This window comes from Aspergillus puulaauensis, chromosome 2 (genome assembly GCF_016861865.1).
Source record: "Aspergillus puulaauensis MK2 DNA, chromosome 2, nearly complete sequence".
NCBI lineage: Eukaryota > Fungi > Ascomycota > Eurotiomycetes > Eurotiales > Aspergillaceae > Aspergillus > Aspergillus puulaauensis.
This window is the reverse complement of record NC_054858.1, coordinates 3965664-3991141: the sequence shown is the minus strand read 5'-3', so window position 1 is coordinate 3991141 and position 25478 is coordinate 3965664. Positions and strand designations below refer to the sequence as shown.

Below are 25478 nucleotides of genomic sequence, written 5' to 3'. Positions count from 1 at the left end.
GTTGCACCCATTCCTCCAGTTAAGGCTTGGCCCAAGTCTCTTGAGCTTAAGAAAAGATCTTCCCTTTCCTCGAGTCCTCGGAGATGTCCCAGTCAGGATAAACTGACATGAGCTGTCTCTGGCTCTCTGCCCAGCTGCGCTTGTTTCAGCCCGGATATCACAAATTAAAAAAAACCCAATACCGGTGCCTTGTCGCCTATTAATATCGTGGCGCAGGTCGCAAAGAACAATGCTCATCTTCACGGATATTACCAGTCGTGGGTTTGAATATAGTATATACGAGGTCACTTCCTGACCCTTGACTTAGGGCCATACCATAATACGAGTCAAGAAGGGACCTTGAAGTTACATCGACATGCCACGGCAAATCGATCATCGGGTAACTGCGGACGAGATCCCGGATTCGGTTTCCTGTTCAATGATCAAGAGCCCAAGACACTGCCTGTGGGGGCCTCCTTTTCAATGCCCCTTTTTACACAACGGGCAGTTCCACTCGGCTTCGAGATTGTCAGTCTGGACTTGGGGCCGTGCTCCATATCTTTGCCGACACCAGAGTCCAGACAACAACGACTTCTCTAAAAACAGACCCCTTACACCTCTACAATCTACACCCTGCAAAATCTCCTCCATAACCCTCACATTGCCTCCACGCTCATTTAACCCTCTGCAACGTGTGCTTTCTCGGCCCAATATCTAGGCGACGTGAGGTAGCTCGGTTTTCATATGAAAGTCAGATTCGTAGAAGGTACGACGTTCAAACGGTATAGTGGCAACCAGGCACCAAAGAACTGCCTGAGCGCTCAGCGGAACAAGCTTGCGAAAGAGCTGCTGCCAATTGGTGGTTGTTGATTGTTTATATCATGTTATCCGGCGTGCCTGGGATATCCGTAGTGAGATCTCGTCTCGCCCGTCCAAATAGCTTTACAACTGGCGGTGCCTTCTGAATCCCCGCTTTGTGATGCATTCCTGGAGATATTAACTCTCAGGATGTCTGCGTTGTAGCCGTATTATTCCTTCCAGCTGCTCAGATATAAACTGCTGAACGAGTATCAAAAAGCCCCATGGGTATTCCCGTTCTATTAATCAGAGTCCACACCACAGACAGCATGCGGCATCTGATATATCCCCAGGATTCCACCCCTGCCCTTCTCCAGCGGCTCTGCATATGACCCCACAGCGGACAATGCAAGATTTCACCTCTAACCAGACATAACATCGCTGGCACTCAAATTGTACATATTGGTAAAGGATTAGGAAGCTCCTCGGGAGAGAAATCCGATACAAAAAACAAGGGGGAGTTAACGCCAAACCGCACAAAGGCCGCTTCATTAACGCAAGTCCTAGAATATAACCTAATATTCCACGGATTTCCACTTCTTGCAAAAACGGCTGAGTGTTTCTGCGTTTACGATAAAATGCCCGTCTAGCTGACGGTATGCAAACCAGATATCTCTAGAGCTCTAACACGGCACCCACCCCCATGTCCTCCATCGTACCCCTTCATTCTTTGAAGGTTTAATCTGTCGCACTGGTAGTATAGCTCATTTACTAGATGTTTATAGTTCTCTTTCCGTATACCAGAGGCACTAGAAGTGGATGCAGCTACCTAGAATCTGCCTGTGCATATCATCTCAGCACGAGCCCACAAACCCACTGACCAGATGAGACAAGTAGATCGGAATTCGGATACGCAGAGTTAATTTCTCTGGATTTCTGGAGGTGGGTAATGATAGAGAACAGGCGGGGCGAATCTGGATTCTAGACAATTACTCAATTATACACTGGGGTTTGGATAATCCTCAATGATTGCTGAGTACTGGTCGTCGGTATATTCCGGAGTCCTTAGCTCGGGTTTATTTATATATCGCCGGCATATCGATCGTGGAACAGCGTCCTATTTTTTTTTTTTTTTTTTTTCAACTTAACAAGAAAACAAGAACTGATCTCGAGTAGAATCGAATATTAGTACATTCGGAACAATCCTATGTAGTAGTAAAATAGAGAGAGCGAGAGAGAAATGGTTCGAGACCAAGAAGCTGGGCGAAAGGCTTAGTCCGGCCCAGTAGTCCATCAAATTAAATGCAACAACAAAAAAGATATATATTCAGTGATTCACCACAACAGAACCTCATCTCCACATTCTAGCGCGATCGTATATATCCCCCGGGTTTATTTATTTATTATGATATATCCGCAGCACGCTCACCCACTAATCGAACCCCATGGCTTCGGATCAATTTAGTTCTCGAGGCCCTGGGGGTGGCATTTCTGTAGCACGAAACGGGAGATATTAGCATCATAATCGTTATCCAAAGGCAAGCCCGCAAGGTTGCCTAGGCAATTAGAACATACCAAGTCGGCGCCACACCACAGCGGGGTGCAGCACGAATTTGAGCCGAGAGTTGAGTTACTGCATGGGCTGCTTTCGACGTTGTTGCCTTGCTATACATTCAAAACAGGTTCAGTTAGATTTGCCGTTGTTCATGGTCCCTGGGACGATGGTAAAAGAGGACATACAGCGAGGCAGCTGATCTTAGCGCTCGGGCTCGCGGTCGAAACGCCCACCATGGTGGCGAGGATGGCAGAGAAGACGGTGAAGAATTGCATTTTGGTGGTTGTGCTTGGTCCGGATGTAGACGAGAAGGACGGATCGAGAAGATGGGAGAAGGAGAGAAAGAGGGGCTGGATTGTTGACGTCGAAGGAAGGTTGAGACTGTTGACTGGGAATCCAAGTCGCTTTATCCCTTGATTCAACGAGCAAAGTCGACTGATATTACACGCGGCGTGAGCAGTGGAGACGATTTTCAGGAGAAATTGCTGGCTGACAGCAGCGTGCAGGCCAGTGAGACCACAGAGCGAGCAGCAGAGTCGCTAGGTGCCAATGAGGGAGGGATGTGCCTCGCTTGGGCAAGTTGGAAGTTGGAACTGGAGATCCGCCTGCTTGATCCAGCAAGGTTGTTCTATCTTTGTCTGGGATCGTCGCAGTTGACGACACTGTGGAACTGCAGAGCTTCTCAAACAATGCCTCTCGACCTCACGTCCTTACCTACAGTCCATGATTTTCATCAACAAGGCACTGGAGTAGGGCTGTTTTCTTTAGATCTCGCTTGCCGCCCGACAATCCGTTGTTATGATCGAAAGATGCCGAGTTGATGTTGATCTATGAAGCCCATTCCCTTAACGCCGAAGAGCGTTGAGTAAGCCACCCAAAAGCGGGGAAAGCTCTCGGTCGCAGCAACAGAACAGCTTCATTTTCATCTTCCCAGCCTCGTCTTGTCTGGTGCTAAACTGAGTGGCGAATACACCTGCCGTTTTGTATCGGCCGTCCTGTCGATAACTCGATATGCAACCAACAGCATTTGTGAGGTCCTGGTCGCCCCAGCCTCGGAGGAAGGTTGCCCGGGTCTGTGAGTGCAAAACCAAAGTTCAAACGTTAAATTGCACTTCAGGAAAAGGAAAACGATGCAGCAGTCGTATTCGTATTGCTCATTGTCCCAGCGTAATCAACGGGAGTATCCAAGTATTCCAAGCAGCGTCGCGATTATCCAAAACCTCCAGTTGCTATTCCAACCGGGCGGTTGCTATCTTTCCCGTCTATATAGATCCAACTGACCTGTGCTCCGTTTATCAGGACGACTGTAGTCTACATCGAGAAAGAAGCTCGCACAAGCTAGCGTCTAGAAGTAATCAGGATCTTTCATTTCGCATTTTGGGATTAGTGTGATATTTTGTTGCAGCAGGTGATAGTTTATTGGTCACTTGTAGTTTACGGCCTGTAAGTCGCAATTTTATATACTTAATTGCACCCTATTCATCAACAAAAGCACTGCTTATCCCCTACTATCAGTAGCTACAGCAATGACTTCGTGGCTAAGTATACTCTAGCCATCTTACAACCTCAACGATCAATCGGTATTAGCACCGGTAACCCCAACCTCACTCATCACAACATCAGCAGCAAGCGCCCCCTGCTCGCAAGCCCCCTCAATAAACGACCTCCACCCAGACGCCCAATCCGCATTGGCCATAATAACATTCCCATGCCTCTTCTGCAGCTCCGCCAGATACTTCGTCAAAAACCCAGCCGGATACCAAGCAGCGCCAGCCTTGGCATAAGGATCCGACACCCAGTCATGGAAGATAACCCTCTTAATCTCCATATGGTGGAACCGCTTCAACGCCGTCTCCAGCCTCTCAGGCTCCTTGAGCGGATCGAGTTTACCTCTGTTGTCACCAGCGAATGAAGTAAGCCGGGTTGATTTCCCACCGGCGCAGAACCCGTCGCCGTAGATGTACAGCATGTCGCCGGGCCAGGTACACCCGCGCAGACCGCGGAGGTCGCCTTCGGCCTCGGCGTGGATCTTGGTGAGGTAGTCTACCTGTCCGATTTTGATTGCCTCCTGGCGCAGCGGGGAGAGAGGGGGGTCGAAGGTGATGGATGGAAGCACGGCGATGGGGATGGTGTTGACGGCGCGTTTGGCGCGGAATGTCTTACCACCGGTTGTCGAGACGGAGACGACACCGTCTCTGTCTACGATGGACTGGATGGGAGATTTGAATGAATACTCAAGACCGAGGCGGACGGCGTCGTCGAATATACGCCTCGCGAGCGCGGACTGCCCGTCGCGGATCTTGTATAGAGTCCAGATATCTTCGAAAGTCTCGGGGCTGTAGCCCTGGAGAGCCTGGGCGCGGAGCATCTCCAAGAAGCCGATGTTCTCGACAGAGCCGCCGCCGCAGTGGGGGACAAGGGACTCAATGAGGGCGAGCTCGTCGGGTGACAATTGGTGCTTGATCTGTTCGATACGGTCGCGGCAGGAGAGTTTGTCGACTTCTCGGACTCGCTCGGGGGATACGCGCAAGTTGCCTAGGGTCGAGTAGGGCAGTGGGCAGATGTCGCGGCCTTCGTTGCCGTCGATGTTGATGAAGACCCTCCACGCCCTGGCGGTCTTCTCGCTGGCTTCTTGGAGACTGAGTCTGCGTGAGCCTGAACCGGTGTCCAGCGTGAAGTAGGAGCAGCCGCCGCCGTCGGTGCGAGTCATTGTCACGGCATCTTTGAGCCCGTAGCGCTGCATCTCGGAGAATAAGCGGCCGTGGACGTGCGAAACCCAGGTGCCTCCCATATCGTAGGTTGTCCCGTCGACCTCTGCACTCCAGGTCCGCCCGCCTATGCGGTCGCGGGCTTCTAGGAGGATGGTCTTCTTGCCTATTCCGATATCAGCGAGCTGGTATCGTTCCTGGCTTTTGTAGAGTGGTTTTCGACTCACCGGCCTTGACGAGATCCCTGGCGGCGATTAACCCAGCGTAGCCGGAGCCGATCACGATGGCATCCCAGACATGGTTATTGGCAGCATGCCGTATCTTTTGTTCAGGTTTGATGACTGCATAAGTGTGGAGGCCGCCAACTAAGCCCTGTTTCTTAGAGTACGTGTGGCCCTCGTGGGATAGATTAGCGCTGTAGGAGGAAGCCATGATCTGATGAATATACTGCAGAAGATGCGAGACTGGAAATTACAACCTTAACAAAGAAACAGAGGAAGATGAAAGGCCTCATAATAAATAAACTGTCAGTGGACGTTGGAGCTCCAGTGGATCTGATATCATCGATGGATATCCATGCAGTGGCGGTTGGGCCATTTACCGGATTCGTCAGTTGCCCCAACTCACAGCAACCTGGGCAGTGGGAAAATGAGAAGAACTTCCCCGCTTTAAACAACGACCCGAGGAATAAACAGGAAGATCATTCAGATCGTCAAATAACTGCAGGTAACAACTGGGGGAGATTGGGCAACATTCCCTGAATAGGCACAAATCACCGCAACCCTAACCATTTCTAATTGTTACTACCCAAGAACTAAGAATGAAACAACGCAGCCTCAGCCGTCATCTCAGCCCTCATACCAGGAACATTAATCTCCTTGACAATAACCAGCGTCCAGGTCGGTGCATGGCCAGGGTACATCTCCTTCCACACGCGCTGCATAACCCCCTCATCTTCGGCATTCACCAAGTAACTCACGACTTTAAACGCCTGCTTTAAGCCCGCTGAAACTCCCGCATTTCGTAGCGCCGCGTCCAGACAGTTAAATATGGCTTTGAATTCAGCGGCGGCTGTCTCGTTCACCAGCACCCCGGTCTCCAGGTCCAGCCCGATGTGGCTGGTTGTGAAGACTAGCGATGTAGTCGGTGAGACAGGGATTGTTGCAGTTGTGGAGAGAGAGGCATTTTTTAGGATGTCGCCGACGGGGCCGGGGATGGTTTGGTATGATATTGAGGGCATTTTGGACGGTGAGGTGGTCTGATGTTGATTGATGAGAAGCAAGGCGAGAATACTGTTCTTTTTTTCTGTTGATGTAGTATTTGAATGGCCGGGGTTACGAAATTTAGTTTTGGACTGCCCCCGCCAGCTGCCTGTGCTGACTGAAGTGGTAACTGATACATAGTTTGAAGGTGGAGAAGTCAATACTATTGCTACTATTTTGGTATTTTCTGGTTGGCGGAGGCCAGTTTGCGGCCCTTTATTCCTATAGAGGTAGCGTTGCCAGCAGGGTCACTTTCCACGACATTAAGATAACAACCATAGCTCATAAAATCAATAATACCGATTGCAGTTCAACCTAACGCAAGTTCCCCAAAAACTGCACAACCCTCCTAGCAGTCCCTGGCCTCGGGCCCAGCTCCTCCGTCCGCTCAGCCAGAATGTGATAAGCCTGCAGCGCATTCGTCCTAAACGCATGAGCACCACCCCAGAGGAAAATTCGGAAAACACGATACGTCTGCTCGCCCCATTCGACCACGATATCGTCCCTCGCCGCATCAAGACGCCTCGCCCACTCCGCAATCGTATATTCATAGTCGCGCGTTTCTCTTTCCACCTCCACGACCTCGAACCCGTGGAGCAGTAGCTCGCCCATCACGTCCTGCACTGTCATAAACGTGTGCGTGCCCTGCCAGATATACCTACGCGTGAACGGGCTAACGGCATACTTGGTCAGTGCTGCGGAGCCGTCGAAGTAGATGCGGCCGCCGGGCTTGAGGACGTCGTAGACGGTGCGCGCGAAACGGCGGTATTCAGGGAGGTGTTCGATGACGCCGAAGGAGACAGCGTGGTCGTATGGCTGGTCGGGTTTATGGGCGAGAAAGTCCTGCAGGTAGACGGCGCCAGGGAGATTCTGTTCCTCGATGAGACGCTGGATGTAGCGTGCGCCGTCTGGGGCGAGGGTGAGCGTTGTGACGTGTACACCACGAGGACCGCAGTACTGCGTGACGCCGCCCCAGCCGCCGCCGATGTCGAGGATGTGCATGCCCGGTTGCAGGCCGAGGCGGTCCCACATCGTGTCGAGTTTATTGCGGGATGCCTGTTCGATTGTTTCGTCGGCGTGTTTGAAGAGGCCGTGCGAGTAGAAGCGGAATTGCTTGTCGATGAAGGTGTGGTACAGGTCGTCGCCGCGGTTGTAGTGCGAGATGATGGCTTGCGAGTTCATCTTTGTTGCAGTCCGGGCGTAGTCGTATAGGAACCGGATCTTTTGGCGTAGAGGGACTTTCTTGCGGAGCTTCTGACGGGCGCCGAAGAGAGCGCCTATGTCGCCTTCGACGTCGATTTCGCCGGTGATGTAGGCTTCGCCGACGCCGAGCTCCGTCATTGGGGTGCGCAGGGCGCGGTCTGAGTTGAAGACCACGCGGTAAATTGGCTCGCCATGACCAACGGGGACAATGATGCCACTGGGGAGTTGAACCTCACCCGGGAGCTCGAGCTGTCCCAGGAGAGCTGCGATTCCGGTGCGAGGGAGGGCGTCGACGGTTGCTAGATTCATTGTTGGTACAGTGATGTGAAGAGAAAGTGGGAGGAGTTCTTCACCAGCTGAAGAGCATTTGCAAGGGGTTCATTTGCAATAATCCGAATGTAGAATGGTTGATCTGACATGCAGCTGCAGCGTGATGGAACGATCACACCAGGACAGGTGTGACGAGACTCAGCTCAGCCATATGAGCATCGCAGTGATCCTGACCGATTGAGGAAGAACCCAATAATCAGCACAGTTTCTGAGTTCCGTAAGTTCCGCCACGACGGAAAGATAACCATGATAACTCTGAGTACTTGTAACTGAGATCTAGAAACAAGTTGAGACGAACCAGGCCTAGTGATCTTGGCATTAGTTATGATCAAGTAAAGTAAAATGACAAATCAATTTCGTAACTCCATAAATATAGTTTCATAAAATATTCGTTAGCAAAAACTTCATTTAGCCCGGCAGCCACCCAGTCAGTCCAAGTAAACAGTCACCCTACAAACACTCAGTCACGTAGGTCACCAGGTGGCCGCCCCTACTCCCCAGTCTTGTCCACCCCAACATCACCAGCATGCTCCAAGACCCTGAGGCCACCCAATTCCTTTTCCTTCAACGCCTCCTTCTTCTTCGCCTCACTCACATCAATAAAGACATGGCCAAGAGGGCCCTGCGTACTACTCCATCCGGAACACTCAACCTTATACGCCTCGTCGGGATCCAGGACTTCAAAGTCATTCCAGTATCGGCCCAGCCGGTTGTCCCAGTGCAGCTCGCAGATCTTCTTCTCGCCATCGAAGAGATCGAGCCAGCCCTCGCTGCCGCGGCGGCCGGTCGCGCAGACTTCGCCGAGTCCGCCGCCGGGGATGGTCATTTTGTCGATCATGGATTCTGTGAGTGCCTTGTTGGCGTCATCGGGGGAGTGGAAGTCGCCACTTTGAAGGTTTAGTAGTTGGAAATATGATAAGGATAAGGAGGGCAAGGGTGAAGAGTTAGCAGACGTACGGAGTGACGAGCGAGTCACGGATGTTGATATCACGATCCTCAATGTGGTCGCGGATGTGGATAGAGATCCATTGGGAGTCGAGGGGGTCAGAGGGCTCCATTCTTACTGTTGTCTCTAGATAGATACTGTTGATTGCTTTGAGTCTTAGAGGGATGATTGATGAGAGAAGGTCAGCCCGGGCTCCAGGTCAGTCTTTATGCTTCTTGCGGGGTAACGGGTGCTGGCTGATGGTGGATCAGTGAATGGCATGTCGTTGGATGCTGGAATGTGATGAAGTCATGGTAAACCTTCGATGAGTGATTGATGCGTGTGGTTGGTGGAGGGATGTTTGGTAGGCGAATCTGGAGAATGACCGGAGGCGGAGTCTGAATGCGGGGAAAGCTGCGATCATGACGACGGCCGCCCTACGAGGAAGGGAGCAGCACGCGGGGAATAGCTGAGAGAAGATCACTCGTCCATTTAATTATTAGTACTCCTGTCTTTGTCTCGGAGAGGCATTTAATGACGCATAGCAAATGTATATATCAACAGTATGTGTAAGGGATATCAATGATTCGCCTGGACAATGTGAAATTAAACATGGGCCCTTCCAATGACCTTCCAGATGCGAATCCATAATGAATTCAGGTGTAACAAATTCGCTTCAGTAAAGATGAACTACCGATATCCGTGCAAGTGCAAAATCGTCTGTATTATGTATTAACCGTCGCAGAACATGGTCTGCTTGTATAGACAACTGGGGAAATTCCAGCAGAAAGCCTAAAAGATGCCGAATCTTTTTTGTTTGCCATCTGGACACCTATTAGCTAGATCTGTGGTAATCGCATGAGGCTGACCTACCACTCTTTCGGGATTTCTTTCCGTTGGCATCCGCAGCGGCCTGCGCTGGAGTAACACCGTCCGCTGCGGCCCTGATCATTGCGATTCGGTTCATTGCTCGGTTATCCCCCTGGTCGGCCGCTTTGACGTACCAGACGTTGGCCTCTAGGGGATCGCGCCGGCATCCGATGCCCGTTTCTGTAAAGTAGCCCACTGCATACTGGGCCTTTGCAAGTCCTACGATTCATCGTTAGATGGCTACTTTGGTTTAATGCTTGATTGACTCACCGAGCTCAGCGGCCTGTTTGGCCCATTCGTACGCCTCATCCTCATCCTTGTCCAGCACCGGCTCTGCACCCACCAGATACCAAGCGCATAGCGCCATCATTGCCAGTGAATTTCCTCCTTGCGCAGCAGTGGTGTAAAAGTGAATACTGAGGGCAGGGTCCTTTGGACAATTCAAATTTCCGTGCTCGTAGGCTTCTCCTAGGCGATAGCACGCCTCTACATGACCAAGATCCGCCGACTTGGTGAACAGTTGAGCGGCATAAGAAGGGTCGGGAAAGACATCGTCTCCGTATCCGGATACATGAAGCAGGCCGAGCTCGTACGGCGCCGAATTATACTGCGCATCGGAAGAATCAGTGGCCCGCTTCAGCCATTTGACGCCCTCCCGATAGCGCTTGCCTAAGCCCATATCTCCTGCAAGGCAGGCTTTTGCCATTCGGAGCATAGCACCTGGGTGGTTTTTCGAGGCAGCTTGGCGATAGAATTGCTGGGCTCTAGAGGCCTCCGCTCGTGTTCCCCATCCAAATTCGTAGCACAAAGCAGTTCGGTAGCATGCCTCCACATGGCCGTGCTTGCTTGCAGCTACAAATAGAGGGAAGGCGCGATCGTAATCCTCTTTCCCTTTACTAAACAAACCCGAGGCGTAGCCGTCTGCCAGGTAGTACTGGGCAAACGGATAACTACGGTTCGCTAGTGCCTGGAAAATCGACTTGGCCTCTTTTAGAAGGTTGGATCGGGTGATGTCGAAGGAGTTTTTGCCTTTCTCCGTGGTGAGTGAAGGCTTGCCACCCTCCAGCTCCTCGTCGGGCATTTCCATCATAGCGCCAACCATGAAAACGGCAAACTCGTATTGAATAGCAGGATCGTCTGTTTTCTTCACATTTGCCAGGTACATATCAAAAGTCTGCTTATGGCTTAGCAATGATGCATTATTTCCAACGGAAGACCGAAGGTGGGCGTTTCCCAATTGGACTGGGACGGGTCCCGGCTGAGGATAAGGTGCACTAAGAAGATCGACAAAGGATACTGGCCGAACGTCAGGAGAGCTAGAGTTCCTGGAGGATGTACGGGGTTTGAGGAAGGGTGACGCCTGTGGGGATCCATTGTCTGATGCAAAAGAATATGCTGAGCGCGGGCGCTGCGGGCGTCTGGCGGTGAGATGGGTGTTTATTCCTGGGTAATTTTCTCCTGATCCTAGGGCAGGAGTGGACCGCACAGCCGGCTGCGAGGGTTGGTATGGGCGATGATGATAGTGTAGGGGCTCAAGATTCTCCGGGGCCTGTGCCATGCTGTCTATACTGCCGCGCGAAGATGTGTTTTGGCTACCAGAAGGGCCATCGCGGTCGAATGATGACCCGCTATCCTTACCAACAGCTTGAGTCTCATCATGCGGCTGGGGCTCTACAGCAAAGGATGAGATGCTGCTGGCAGGGGTATGTCGATACGCCATGTTCCCGGTAGAAGGAAGGACTCCAATAGACTCCTTTCGTGGGGGGTAAGCGCCATTTTTCGTGGGGTTATCCTGGAGCGTCAAGTTGGAGAAGGCAGCGTTTGTCACGTGTGATGCAAACGAATCGTCATTGGGGTTATTAATGGTCGTACTTGGCGTTTCAGGTTGTTCGATGTGACCGTTGACGCTCACAGAGGGGACAGAGGGGCGTGGAGCTTGTGGTGCAACCTGAGCTGACGGTATTGCCGGTAGAGGCTTGCGCGCGATTGGCGAGGTTGGCGGATAGTTCGAGCTCCGTGGCGTAGACTGAGAATCGCGATGCGATGGTGAGTGAGGCGGCGAGGATGGAAGGTAGACGGGAGGAGGAGACGGAAGAGAATGGGGATGGGGATAGCTGCTGGCCATGGGGCTCGCCATTGCGTCACACAGTGGACTATGCACGTCAATCACTGGGGGGAGCCAAAACGTGGTCGGGATTGAAATCTCGCTGTCGTTGAGTGAAGGACCTGAGCGAATGCAGGTGGTACGAAACGAGAGGCGCCTATGAGGTCGACATGAAGGATGCTGGAAAACGAGGGCTGGGCCGGTTATTAGAGAAGACTCGGTGCAGCGTGTGGAAACGAGAGCAGCTCAGTCGCCGACGAGAAAGCTGGGAGAGCGAGAGATGGATCGTCGGGGGGAGCTCAAGAGACGGGGGATGATCAGTTGAGTGAGAGAAGCGCGGGCCCACCAACGAGCGAAGGGACTCTATGGAGAGGTCAGATCAGCAGCTGGTCAGCGTTTGGGGGGCAGAACCATACCGCAGCAATGCACAAAGGCAGCAAAGATAATAATGACAAGAAGCGAACAACGAAGGTGATGAGGGGGACACAGACAAGAAAAAGAAAGGGTGCAGGCAGCAGAAGGCCAGGAAAGAACAGGCGCAGAGAGGAGCGGGGGAAAAAAAGAAGATGGATGAATCGGAGCCGGTAAAGAAACTAAAGAAACAATCGGGCCAATAATTGCTACAGCACGAAGCGCCCGAATTCCGGTACAGATCTTTACCAGTTCCACAGTCCCAGGAGAAAAATGCAGGAGGACAAACTGAGACGAGTAATTGGGACAGGAGTAGTACAGAGCACGCAAGATTTGTTTAATGGGCGACATCCCACCTTTTCTTTGCCTTCTTGTCCAGAGGTCTTTCTCGTCCCGTATAATACGTATAATACAAGCTCCTCAGGGCGAGTCGGAAAAGAGGACAAACTCTAATGGATTTCCTTAATCTAATGTCTCAGTCTCTCTATACCCAGCGCAGCGCGTGGTTCTGACAGCCAGTCACAACCCCGCCGGTTTCAGGCTGCACTCGCCACGGCTGGACTGTGCATGATTACCTGCAACAGCGCACTTGTGACTTACCGTCCTGTACCCTGCAAAAGGCGCCCTCTTTTCGCCGGGCACCAGCTGAACCCAAAAACCCAAATACGAGCAGGCACATCCACTGGGACGGCACAGTGGGCACCAGCGGCGCAGAGTCCGCAGACACAGGAGTTCCGTCGTGTATCTTCTCCGTCTCCCCACTTTCCCAAACTGCGTGAGGCTGAAAGTGACCTCAGATCACACCAACCTTGTGAAAAATGACCTGGCCGTGCTACACTGCTTGTCACTGGCAGACTGGACTCCAAAGTTGCCCAAGCGAAGTGGCTTGCGGAGAGCCCTGGAATTAGCGGTGTCCCCCGTTTCTTTCTCAGTGTCTCTCTATTGGCGGCGCGAATTCGCTGTTGAGACTAAGAGGCACAAATCTCGGCTTCGATCTCGTAAAACTAATATCAAGATGAGGGGATAAGCAACAGTGCCTTTTGTCCGTCCGAAAATATCACGGTTGAGGTGAGGTCTCACTCAAGATGATGTGTCTGGGTCGTTGGGGCTGGCCTTATGCACGTTGGTTCTAAATATAAACTAAGTATTACTTGAGTCATGAGATATAAACATTCTCTTCACCAACAGAACAAAGGTTTAGGTATCTGGGATAGGCTTGTCAGGACGATTTTTCAGAGCAAGTGTCATTTCAATTTGGACAAATTAACCGGACAATTCAGCCTCGCATTCCAGAACAGACTGGAAGAACCCGGGAAGACTGGCAAGTCTAAGCGCGACTTGCAGTCTTGCAGCGAGTGAGCATCAGCCACATTTTTAGGGAGTCCTATTCGGTCGGCGAGATATCTCTTCGGAAGAGAAATCCCGGTGGTTTGGTGAATCTCGCGGAGTATTTATTTTTAGAACGCAAGGATACACATCCATGGTTGACCCAAAGCCAATGCGTTTGCAAACTGCGGTTCGCCGATCTATCGCAAAGACAAGCTAAGCTGGCAACATTCATTCATTCAACAATCATCTGAGTAAGGCGAGACTTTTCACTTCTTGCATGGCCGATCAATTTCGTCTGGATAGGCAACACGGTGGAGGAATTGTCGACTTTTAGGTCACCGGAGTAATGCTAATGCCTGGAACTCCGGAGGCAAACAGAGAAATGTTCATACCAAATGAACCTGTAGGCAAGTATATATGTACTGTAAGTGTATACTGTATTACTCCAGAGTATTATCTGCCCGAGGTTCGCTGAATTGGATTCTGATCAGATAAGATGTCTGTCCGCAGAAAGTCAAGATAAACAATCCCAAAGAGGCCTTTTCTATTTGTGTATAAAGTTATTCTAATTACCGAACCAACTGAATATATTTAATCTGATGGAGAATGGCTGGTGTCGATGAATGTACAAGACTATATATATTAGCTCACGGCAGTTTCTATATAGCGCATCACATGGTCTAGGAATTGACTTTACATCTCTGATAGTTACAAAATAGTTGGTTCCCAGTTTTACATGGTCATGTTATAGTTACTAAAGGACTCAGAAAAGTGTTTACTAGTTTTGAGCCTGCGATCTTAACCCCAGGTCTTTGATCTTCGCAAGGCTAACGCAAAGGTACACTAAGATTTTGAACGCAGCCGTCCGCTTCGGATGGCACAACACTACTCCGTACGTAACAGTGGAAATTGCAAGATTATCCCTAAGACCCTGACTTAGACCTTATAATGATGAGCGCCAAGTAATTACCAGCAAAAGGGGAAGGTTTCTGGATTTGATGTGATCTTCTGAGTTTGGGCCCTGTGATGCTCCAACCCCTTTCACTCTTAGTCCTGGCCCTACCGCTGTGCCCACTTTGCGATAATGACAGCCTCAGATCATTTCCATACCAAGCAGGAGTATTTCTTGAGCTGGCCGCTGCTATGATTACGATTGCCCTTGATATTGTCAAAAAAAGTTTGGTCACACTCAGTTTCTTGCTGTGTGTGAATTGGCCTAAATATGTCAGCTCTCCGGACACAGCAGGTTTCGAGTATATTGGGGCATAAATCAGTGGCAATGGAGCATTAATTGTGCATAAAGACTGCAGCGGCCGCCACCGAGCATCGAGACAAAGGGGCGCAAAGCTGAGCATGATCTAGCGGCCAGTAGCCTGCGATTCCATTGGCGACTTTCAAAATAGTGTCTGAAAATAGCTTACCAACATGCCTTTGGGGTTAGCTGCGCTATCAGAACGCTATTTTCAGGGAGCCCTGTCTTCCGAGACTCCTTGCGCGGATTCCTGCCATTCGACGAGGGTTGAACTGGAAAGAATCTCGGCTGCTCATAAATTGGACGCATCTCATGAAGCTATGATGTCGACTCGCAAGAAGTGGACCTCGGAGATCGGAAACATCTCAAGGTTGAAGATGGATCGGAGCAGAATTGATGCCTCAGGTGACATACAGAACCTTAAAGTGCAACATCTCAGCGGGACTAAGCCCGTTCCAGGAAGGTTGATTAAAGTTGGCCCAATAGAATCGCGAAAAGGTAACTCTTGAGTGGAGGCCACACCCCTTTAAGCGGGGCCATGCGCCTAACCCCGACCATGCGATTGGTGGGGTGGGAGAAAGCCTGGATTTATTATTGATTTTCATCTGTCCACCCCGTCCGATTGCCCCTAGCGACAGTCCGCTTGTGCCTGGAGACAAGATCGTTTTCTGCTCCTTCGCTCGAGGTCGTCGCTGAATTATTATCGCAGATTTTCACATCTCGTGGTGCCTTAATGCATCTTGGCTCAGAGATTGGGTTGCCACGTTACGGCAGTTTCAGGGTCGAAACTCAGACGCTGCCAGGTGCCACTGGGTGTGGTCCTCGGGTACTTTGTATGCAAGTGAATAAGCAGGTGTATGTCCGACGGTTGACTGCAGTCAAAACAATCAGTAAACAAGCGTCCCAAGTAACAGCAATTCCACACAGAATAGATTTTTGACCTATAGACTGGTTCTCGTGCTAGATAACATTTGGGTAACTCCAGCGTAACCAAATGCGAGACAGACTAAGAACAAGGGCTGCCGCTTTTTTATTTGCATCTGGGCCTCAGCGTGACCTCCGCATCCATCTTGGGTCGTCGCTGTGCCGCTGTCTCCCTCTCTCCTCTGCCTTCACCACTCTGCCATCCGTTACTGTTTTCGTTTCGCATCCTCGTCTGTTTCAAATTTGCTTACTGTTACGCTGACTAGAGCCGCTCTTCTTCCCGACTCATCGACATAGTCGCTCGCTTTTGTTTATCGCAAGTCTTTCCGCTGTTTTGTCTGCGATTGCTTGTCTCCGACCGTCCTTTTCAGCGCTTCAAGACTTCATCCCCAGAATATCCTTAGATATTACTTTATCCGCTTAATAATTTAATACGCTGCGCTCTCCGGATTTTGGAAAATAATCGCAACCCCACGCAAATATTGGTTGCCCACATTCCTCGGCAGGGGCCCTTCAACCTACATTCTTAAGAAATCGCTCAACTTTTGCGACCGCCTATGCTATTTTGAGGTCAGTTGGATTACGTTGCACAGTCCAGAAGGAAGTTATGCTCAAGTGCTGGAGTTCTGGCTGGCTGGATTTATGATTGTTCCCTGCCATATTTCAGACGAGCTTGTATCCGTCGCCTTGAAACCCAGTTGCTGATAATACCCAACGATTGAATAGGTCTCACAATGTCTTTGCCTCAGCGGCCGGGGAAGGCGTCCCCGCGGAGGGAGGAAACGTCAGCATTCCGGGAACCCTCGCGGAGAAGACGGCGCGAATCCGATACACCGGGGACCGGTGAACCCACGAGTCCGCGACATCACAGACATCATCGTTCGCACAGTTCTCGACACCACCAGGATATAGATGAGGAGCGCGGGGCTGATAGTGGGGTAAGGCGCAAGAAAAGTCTCGTGAAACCGGAAAGAAATCGCATTGATCCGAGCCATCCAAACTACCTATACCACCAGCGGACCCAGAACATGCCTACGTATAATTCGATGACGGGAACCGAACCATTAATACACGAAGATGGGGAGGGTGAGACAGCCAGTACTCCGAGTATGGACTCGAGGCGGAAAGATGCCCTGTACGGCGCGCAGGGAAATGTGAACAAACCGATGGAGCGGGTTCCGATAACGTCACGACACCGATCAAAGAAAAGGAAGAATTCAAGAAAAATATCCAAGCGAGAGGCAGCAGCTGAAAGGAGAAGACAAAAGGCCATGGAGCAGGTACGGCCTCCGAGTCTCTGGACAACATACTGTTCGGTGATCACATTCTGGGCGCCTGATTTCGTCTTGAAGTGCTTTGGGATGCCACAAAAGGCTCAACGGAGCGCATGGCGGGAGAAGATGGGCCTTATTAGCATCATTCTTATGATTGCAGCGTTCGTCGGCTTCCTCACCTTCGGTTTCACGGCTACTGTATGTGGAACTCCACCCACCCGGTTGAAGGCCAACGAAATCAGCAACGGTTATATGATATTTCAAGGACAAGCTGTTGACCTGTCTGGGTCAGAGCATCCTGCGGCTGCCGGCATACCGCGAGATAGCAACATTCTCTACGATCTCCCTCACAAGTATGGAGGTCAAGATGGAAGTTTTTTCTTTCAAGAGGTGAACGGGGATTGCAAGGGGCTAATTACGCTGGCTGATGGATCCGACATCCCAACCAATTCCGATGGCGATCTTGGTTGGTATTTCCCATGCGCTCCATTCAATCAGGATGGCTCATCTGAACCCAACCTTACAACAAATTACTATCCCGGCTGGGGTTGTCATACGTCTCGCTCAGGTCGGAAAGCTTTCTACAGCCTGAGTAGCTCTGGCGACGTGTATTTCACATGGGAGGATACAAAGAATACGAGCAGAAACCTTGCAATCTACTCTGGGAATGTTCTTGATCTAGACCTCCTGAGATGGCTCGACACCTCTCAGGTACAGTATCCGGCAAAATTCGACCAGCTTCGCGAAAACCCCGAGATCCGGGGCGTCGATCTCACCTACTACTTCCAAACCGGCGAGGACAAGCAAATCGGCAAATGTTTGTCCCAAATAATCAAGATCGGAAGTATCGACACCGATACGGTGGGCTGTATTGCCTCACAAGTTGTCCTCTATGTATCTTTGATCTTCATTTTGTCTATCGTCATCGTCAAGTTCGCCTTTGCCGTCATCTTCCAGTGGTTCCTAGCGCCTCGATTTGCTGCCCAGAAAACCAGCATGGGCGCAGTCGATTCAAGATCTCGAAACCAACAGATTGAGGATTGGTCGAATGATATCTATCGGCCTGGTCCTCGTCTTGCCGACCACACTCCGGCTGACCGCATGAGTAAGAGGGCCAGCTTTCTGCCAACAACTTCTCGTTTCTCTAGTCCATATACTGTGAGCAATGGTGGAAAGCAGAAGCCTCAGTGGGTAACAATGGCGAGCCAGAATTCTACCACCCGGTTAGTCCCTAGCGGTACCACTCCATCCGTCTATAGGCAAAGCCACAACGGTAGCGGTACCTTGAGCGTTGATAACCCTCGATTGAATCCTTCTGCCAGCCGAACAAGCTTGGTACAAGACTCCCGTTACTCAACTGCCATACCGGAATCTGACGGTCTTGGATCATCTGGTTACATACATGAACTCGTCGTTCCTCAACCGCCCCCTGACTGGCAACCCTATGGTTTCCCTCTGGCTCATGCAATGTGCTTGGTTACCTGTTACTCCGAAGGTGCAGATGGAATTCGCACCACGCTAGATTCTATTGCGATGACGGATTATCCAAACAGCCATAAGTCTATTGTTGTGATCTGTGATGGCATGATCAAGGGTAAAGGAGAGGAGTTCTCAACCCCTGAGATTGTCCTTCGCATGATGAAACATCCCATCAAGCCCCCCGAGGAAGTCGAGGCATTTTCTTACGTAGCCGTGGCTACCGGCTCCAAGCGTCATAACATGGCCCAGATCCATGCAGGATTTTACGATTATGGAGAGGATTCAGTCATTCCGATTGAGAAACAGCAGCGCGTTCCAATGATGATTATCGTGAAGTCCGGGACACCGGCCGAATCAACAGTAGCGAAGCCCGGAAACCGAGGCAAGAGAGATAGTCAGATTATTCTCATGTCGTTTTTGCAGAAGGTCATGTTCGACGAGAGAATGACCGAGCTTGAGTATGAGATGTTCAACGGGCTTTTGCACGTAACTGGCATCCCGCCGGATTTCTACGAGGTCGTGCTCATGGTCGATGCGGACACCAAGGTTTTCCCGGATAGTTTGACGCATATGATATCTGCAATGGTCAAGGACCCCGAGGTGATGGGTCTGTGTGGTGAGACAAAAATTGCGAACAAGACCGATAGCTGGGTGACCATGATCCAAGTGTTTGAGTGCGTGCTTTATTCCCCCGAAGTCCGTCTAATTTGGTGCTAATAGTGTTACAGGTATTTTGTTTCTCACCATCAGTCGAAAGCGTTCGAGTCAATTTTTGGTGGTGTTACCTGTCTTCCAGGTTGTTTCTCGATGTATCGAATCAAGGCACCAAAGGGCGGCCAGAATTACTGGGTGCCAATCCTTGCAAACCCGGATGTCGTCGAACATTACTCCGAAAACGTGGTCGACACCCTGCATAAAAAGAATCTGCTGCTCCTGGGAGAGGATCGATATCTGTCGACTCTCATGCTTCGGACGTTCCCCAAGCGCAAGCAGATATTCGTGCCCCAAGCAGTCTGCAAAACGGTTGTGCCAGAGAAGTTCATGGTCTTGTTATCTCAGCGCCGCCGTTGGATCAACAGTACCGTTCACAACCTGATGGAGTTGGTCTTGGTTCGAGATCTGTGCGGTACTTTCTGCTTTAGTATGCAGTTCGTCATTTTCATTGAGCTGGTTGGAACCCTTGTGCTTCCCGCCGCCATTTCATTCACGATTTACGTCATTGTTTCCTCGATTGTCAAGAGTCCTGTTCAAGTGATTCCCTTGGTCCTGCTTGCGCTCATTCTGGGACTTCCCGGTGTTCTTGTTGTCATTACCGCCCATCGACTTGTCTACGTCTTGTGGATGATTGTCTATCTGATTTCACTGCCAATCTGGAACTTTGTACTGCCGACATATGCGTACTGGAAATTCGACGACTTCAGTTGGGGTGATACGCGAAAGACAGCAGGCGAGAAGGACAAGGGCCACGAGGACGGCGAGGGCGAGTTTGACAGCAGCAAGATTACGATGAAGAGATGGCGAGACTTTGAGAAAGGTATGTTTATTGGCAATGTTTGAATGGGAAGAGTGCTAATTATATCTAGATCGTCGATTAAAAACGCAGACGACGTGGCAGCCTCCGGTCGGACATCATGTGCCTTACGAGTCATTCTCTGAATATTAGCGTTGGCGATATTCTTTTCTAGCCTTTTATTATTCGACGACTTGACGTGTTGTATATTGTGATTTTATTATTTTGGATATAGCTAGTATTTACTCTGTATTATGTCTATAGTATAGTATCTGGGGAGTTGTACGGGTTCCCTTGTTGACTGAGTCTGTGGAACATAATACCAAGAGCCACATGGTTTGAAAGTGAAAACTGCACACAAGTTATGTAGTACTAGGTAGCCAGTCCGTACAATGTACCAGTGACCATAAAACTTTGTTATCGCTGTTTCTTCTATAACATCTCGTATTATGGCGGCAGACCCAGCGGACAACCCTTGCGACAGCGACGATCGCCACGCCAGGCGTTGGGCGGCGACAGCAATGGTGCAAAATGACGCGCGACAAGGCGGACGGGTGAAGTTAATTATTGATTTCATGCAGATTATTGACTCTGTCTCCAGTGCACTTCACAAATGGTCAAGATGTCATTTACTACGGAGACTATTTACTACATATTTCAGCTCACAAGTCTCGGTGGTGTGATCTGACTAAGAATCCTCAATCGCATTGTGTTGGCTCCGTTGCGAACTTCGCCCTCAGCTCACTCCGAGTCTCCTGTCTCCAGCATTCTCCGAATCTCGAGTCCCGCCCACGACTCCACGACGGTCAGATCTCTCTTTTCCTTTCTCAGACTGGCCGGCAGATCATTGCTTGCTGCGTGTGACTTCTTGAGACGCACGTTGTTCTCGCCATGCAGCCTTTTACTAAGATCGCCTCCTCTCGTCTGTCACTCTTGTCCTGCTTCTGATCCTGGCCTTCCCTCCCTTATTGCACTTCAGAGTTCAGACGCCGCTAGTCGGACAGTCCTGGGCTGCCTGGTTGTTTTTTTCTTTGTCTCTTCTGCGATTCCGCTATCGCTTCTCTGCTTTTCCCTTTCTGCGCTCTGACATTTCGGCTGCGTCTGACATACATCTTGGCCCCTCGCCGGGATCATCCCACACTTAATTGGGCTGCGCTGCCAACATCCCCGAGCAGGCCACGCCTCCTCTTTCGAGACCAAATTTCTAGAGCCGCAGCATCGCGTATTCGTCCAGTCGCCAGCTCAACTTTTGTTTGCGACCCCCAAAGTCAGTATTCTTGCGCTTCCCTCGTGTGGGGGCGGTGATGGAAGACAGGCTGCGGGGTGGACAACGGTTGTTGCATAGCCAAGAAGATTCTTGCTCCTAAACGAGGCAACGTGGACGACCCTCGGTGCCAATCACGCTGTGTCTCTCTCGCCCACCTCGTGTACCCTTCATCTGCCTTATCACTCGGGCGCCAGCTCGCTTTTCCTTTCCCCGCGCGTTGTGCGTTGTGCAAGGCTCTTTGAGGTAGTCTGTTCCTTTCGTCGGCAGCAGCCAAGCGCTGCGCTCGGCGGCCGGAATGCCTGGTCAGCGTGAGCCTGCTTTTCAGCCTTCTTCAGCGTCCGCATCCCACCTCTGGTCGTTTTCTTCCAACCCGTCGGGCCAACATTCGGGTGATCGGGCGACACCATTAGCAGATTCGTCATCATGCGACGGTCTGGGATTACCCTCTCAGCCTGAACCCTTGCCCTTCGAGGGTCCTTCTCGGTCCCATCCTCAAGACATGGCAGCGGAGAACGAAGGCCATCCTGCTGGTTCTGATGCCGCTAATCTCATAGAGCGGCATCGTCTGGAGCAGCCCACCGGGGATGGCTTTGATACTACCTCATCATCTTTTCAGAACCCCTACTCTGGCGAGGCGCTCCCCGCCTTTATGTCGGTGCCTCATTATCCAGACGCCACCAACAACAGGACGAGTATCCAAGTATCTGAAATAGTCAATGCGGTTATTGAGCCGGGGGACTTCTTTCGCCACCAGACCACATCGTCTGGCCTGGAAATCCCGGAAACTCATACCTCCCCGCCGATGGAACTGTACATGTCCGATTCGGAGATGACCGATGCGCTATCGGAAGTGGGTGGAGTACCTCTGGACGATTACCAGATGAATCAGATGGGATCGACTGGGTTTGTTAACCAGTTTGTCTATGATGCTGGCTCTCTACGCGACTATATCGGGGCCTCGGAAGGCACCGACGAAGACAGTGAAACGGATTTGGACATGGAACCCCAGCCGCCATATACATCTCAGCGGGAACCGATATCATTTGCTACACTGGAGGATGAGGATGATACTCGAAAGTTCTACTTGGACGGCGGCGACGGCAGTGATTATGATGCCGATTCTCATCATACCTCTGACGATGACGGTCGTTCGCATGTATCGGAGGTCGATCTGGACGATTTCTATCGTCCGCCGGATTATACATACGGCTCCCAAGAATCTGGGGTCGACCCTCCTTCTAGTTATGAGGAACACGCAAATTCCTTCTCTGATCTTGATGATGTTAACGGTGATCCGACAGCGGATCCCCACTTCGCGGACTCTGTCATACATGGAACTAGTATGTATCCATCGTATTTGTCTTGTTTGGTTGCTAACCTTCGACGGCAGCACATGAGAGAAACTTTGATATAGCTCAGTTTATATCACAATGGCTTTACCACTCATCTACCGCTTCCATACCAATGCTGGGGTTTACACCGCCAGTCCTGCCTCAGAATCCTTTATCCAGCATCATCCGGTGGGCGCCACCGGGGAAAATCACTCGACCCAGCGGCCATACTGGGGACTTTTATGATATTCAACAGATCCCCTGGTGGGACAAGTTACGAGTCAAGCGCGCCGATGCTCGTCATTTGCGCGACGAGTGGTATACATCGTACCATAATCTCCAGTACCCTCGGCAGCGATCAGGAGCCCGACTCCCAGAGGAGGAGTTTTACTTTCAAGGAAAAACCATGTACACGGGACATAAGGCAACAATCGAGCACTTCCAGCTGCGCAACCTGATGTCCGTTCCCGCGTACAACACTGTTCATTTCGCCCATGAATCGAAGTTGTATTCGTGGGTTCCGTCATATAATGATTTACAATGTTTGATTGATTTGTCAGTGCCTGCGGTCGAGACTGGGTTTCAAGGTCCGGTGAAGATATCCACAGCGAAAACAGCTGTAGGCGTTTCCATCGCCGGAGGCTTTTTCGGAGAGTATGCTATACGGGCGATGGGTGCCAACGACAAGGGGATAGAGGGCTATGTTACGACAAACCGGAACGGAATCACAAACCACATTGATATAATCCCAAGTCGCACGAACCGCGCGCCAATCGGGGTTTTTGCTTCAAACGACCAGCACGTACGGACGTTAGACTGCGAAACAAACACCTTTCTTAGCGACCATGCGCTGACGCACGCGGTCAATTGTACTTCTACCTCACCGGATGGCCGTCTACGTGTCATTATCGGTGACTCCCCAGATGCCTGGGTCGTCGAAGCGGATACCGGCCGGCCGGTTCATCCTCTCCGCGGCCACCGCGATTTCGGCTTCGCTTGCGCCTGGTCCCCGGACATGATGCAGATCGCTACAAGCAACCAAGACAAGTCCGCAATTATTTGGGACGCCCGTACGTGGCGCCCACTAGAGAAAATCGAGTCCGACGTAGCAGGCTACCGGTCTCTGCGATTCTCCCCGGTCGGAGGGGGTCCGCGCACCCTGTTGCTGTGCGAACCAGCAGATCGGATTGTTATTGTGAACGCGCAGACATACCAAACCCGGCAGGTGCACGACTTCTTTGGCGAGATTGGAGGGGCAGACTATTCGCCCGATGGAGGCACAATCTGGGCAGCCAACACGGACGAGCACTTTGGCGGGTTCATGGAATACGATCGACGGCAGTGGGGCCAGCAGTATGGCCTGCAACAATCGCCCAATGAGTGGGTTAAGGAGTCAGATCTCGATGAAGATGAGCGCTGTCTATTGAGCGAACGAGAGCGGCGGTCGAGGTACTTGTGGAATCTAAGCGACGAGGAGCATGAGGAGCTTCTCCTGTTTTAACTTTCTCTAAATCCTTTGTCATATTTACATTATTTTTTATCCCGACCATTGGGGATTTGCAGCATTTCAGCGGAGATACCACACCCACTTTATGTACACTGAATAAACATACCTGTACGGAATCCTATGAGGTAATAGCAGTACGTACCTGACTACCTGACACTGGCAGATTTTCTTTGTGAGAGTGTGGCTCAAGTGACGTAAGTGCTCCCCTCGTGTGGCTGTGCGGGGCTACTAGTTGCTGCCCAGATAGGAAGAGATACTTTGCCAAGCCCTAGAATTTAGCCAATAGGAGGCCCGTAAACTCGATCTTGCTGGATCCATCAGCTCTCAGCTGCCCACCAGTAGCCACAACCCCCTCCCCCTCAATCTCATACATCCAAATAAATAGACAGCTCACCCACTCCCTCCCGGTCTCAAACAACTTGGAATCCATCTCACCTTCTCCTATCCATCATCAATTCTATCCATTGAAATCTCAAACCTACCCTTAAAGAACAACCCTCCAACCAAAATGTCCTTCCAAAACATCATCGCCGGCGCCGTCAAGGACCACTTCAACCAGGGCTCCGGCCACGGCGACAACCAGGGCCACAGCCAGGGCGGCGACCAGTTCGACCTCAACGGCGCGGCCTCGCACGCCTCTACCCACTCCTCCGAAGACAGCTCCCTCTTCTCGCAAGCCCTCAAGTTCGTGCAGGAGCGCAACTCCGGCGGCGACCACGACGTGGACGAGGAGCACGCCGTGAACTCGCACCAGCGCTACGAGCAGGGCGGCAACATGGACTCGCGTGACTTGGGTGCTGGTGCCGCTATGCAGGCACTGAAACTGTTCAACTCGGGCAGCAGCGGGGCTACGGGTGGTGGACAGGACAAGAACGCTTTCGTTGGTTTGGCGATGGCGCAGGCGAGCAAGATGTGGGATGAGAAGAATGGGAAGGGAGAGGCTGTGAGTATACTCCTGCCTAATTTACCTACGGATGGTGTTATTCCTGTGAGAATTGATGGCTAACGCATGGTTGATTGTGTTTCTTTAGGGCGGCGACAAGCAATCTGCTGTTAACCAGGCCGCTGAGACGGCCTTCAAGATGTACATGAAGAGCCAGGGAAGTGGAAGCTCTGGCACTGGCGGCCCCTCGGGATTGATGGGTCTTGCTAGCAAGTTCTTGAAGTAAACTGGCTAGTGCTGGTTACTTGGCTGTGATACCATGATTTTGGGTGCTGGGTTCAGTCTTTATAGCCAGCTACCCTGAAAACAGGACATACAAGTTATCTTTGATTACGAATGAAATCTGATATTTGAATAATTCTGCATGGGATTGTTGTTACTTGTTTCCACCGTGGAGTGAAGAATGTGGTTAATGACTGGGTCTTGGATATAAGTTGGCTTGCGGCCGGCTCTAAATTTCAACCACAAACCCCATCCTGTTCCTCCAAAATTAGAACTGATGCCCTTATCTCGCATA

At 51.1% G+C, this 25478-nt stretch overlaps 9 protein-coding genes across 9 annotated transcripts; 3 read left to right on the top strand and 6 right to left on the bottom strand.

The window, feature by feature from the left end:
* Positions 1–2238: 2238 nt before the first annotated feature.
* APUU_21653S (uncharacterized protein) lies at positions 2239–2607 on the bottom strand (the record flags this gene model as incomplete). The annotated part of the gene is made up of 3 exons (XM_041700429.1): positions 2239–2268; positions 2353–2442; positions 2518–2607. The coding sequence occupies 3 exons, from the start codon at positions 2605–2607 to the stop codon at positions 2239–2241; spliced, it is 210 nt and encodes a 69-aa protein (XP_041553415.1).
* A 1298-nt stretch (positions 2608–3905) lies between these two features.
* APUU_21652S (uncharacterized protein) lies at positions 3906–5472 on the bottom strand (the record flags this gene model as incomplete). The annotated part of the gene is made up of 2 exons (XM_041700428.1): positions 3906–5206; positions 5268–5472. The coding sequence occupies 2 exons, from the start codon at positions 5470–5472 to the stop codon at positions 3906–3908; spliced, it is 1506 nt and encodes a 501-aa protein (XP_041553414.1).
* Positions 5473–5854: 382 nt separating this feature from the next.
* On the bottom strand, positions 5855–6280 carry APUU_21651S (RidA family protein; the record flags this gene model as incomplete). The annotated part of the gene is made up of 1 exon (XM_041700427.1): positions 5855–6280. One exon carries the CDS (start codon positions 6278–6280, stop codon positions 5855–5857), a length of 426 nt encoding a protein of 141 aa, XP_041553413.1.
* A 337-nt stretch (positions 6281–6617) lies between these two features.
* Positions 6618–7643, bottom strand: APUU_21650S (uncharacterized protein; the record flags this gene model as incomplete). The annotated part of the gene is made up of 1 exon (XM_041700426.1): positions 6618–7643. One exon carries the CDS (start codon positions 7641–7643, stop codon positions 6618–6620), a length of 1026 nt encoding a protein of 341 aa, XP_041553412.1.
* Positions 7644–8325: 682 nt separating this feature from the next.
* On the bottom strand, positions 8326–8893 carry APUU_21649S (aegerolysin family protein; the record flags this gene model as incomplete). The annotated part of the gene is made up of 2 exons (XM_041700425.1): positions 8326–8722; positions 8793–8893. The coding sequence occupies 2 exons, from the start codon at positions 8891–8893 to the stop codon at positions 8326–8328; spliced, it is 498 nt and encodes a 165-aa protein (XP_041553411.1).
* A 659-nt stretch (positions 8894–9552) lies between these two features.
* Positions 9553–11767, bottom strand: chs3 (putative chitin synthase activator (Chs3); the record flags this gene model as incomplete). The annotated part of the gene is made up of 3 exons (XM_041700424.1): positions 9553–9584; positions 9634–9849; positions 9901–11767. The coding sequence occupies 3 exons, from the start codon at positions 11765–11767 to the stop codon at positions 9553–9555; spliced, it is 2115 nt and encodes a 704-aa protein (XP_041553410.1).
* A 4617-nt stretch (positions 11768–16384) lies between these two features.
* On the top strand, positions 16385–20066 carry chsF (chitin synthase CHS3; the record flags this gene model as incomplete). Its single annotated transcript, XM_041700423.1, has 3 exons — positions 16385–19077; positions 19132–19937; positions 19987–20066. The coding sequence occupies 3 exons, from the start codon at positions 16385–16387 to the stop codon at positions 20064–20066; spliced, it is 3579 nt and encodes a 1192-aa protein (XP_041553409.1).
* A 1409-nt stretch (positions 20067–21475) lies between these two features.
* APUU_21646A (WD40 repeat domain-containing protein) lies at positions 21476–24012 on the top strand (the record flags this gene model as incomplete). Its single annotated transcript, XM_041700422.1, has 2 exons — positions 21476–22520; positions 22571–24012. The coding sequence occupies 2 exons, from the start codon at positions 21476–21478 to the stop codon at positions 24010–24012; spliced, it is 2487 nt and encodes an 828-aa protein (XP_041553408.1).
* Positions 24013–24526: 514 nt separating this feature from the next.
* APUU_21645A (uncharacterized protein) lies at positions 24527–25187 on the top strand (the record flags this gene model as incomplete). Its single annotated transcript, XM_041700421.1, has 2 exons — positions 24527–24961; positions 25050–25187. The coding sequence occupies 2 exons, from the start codon at positions 24527–24529 to the stop codon at positions 25185–25187; spliced, it is 573 nt and encodes a 190-aa protein (XP_041553407.1).
* Between the last annotated feature and the right edge of the window lie 291 nt (positions 25188–25478).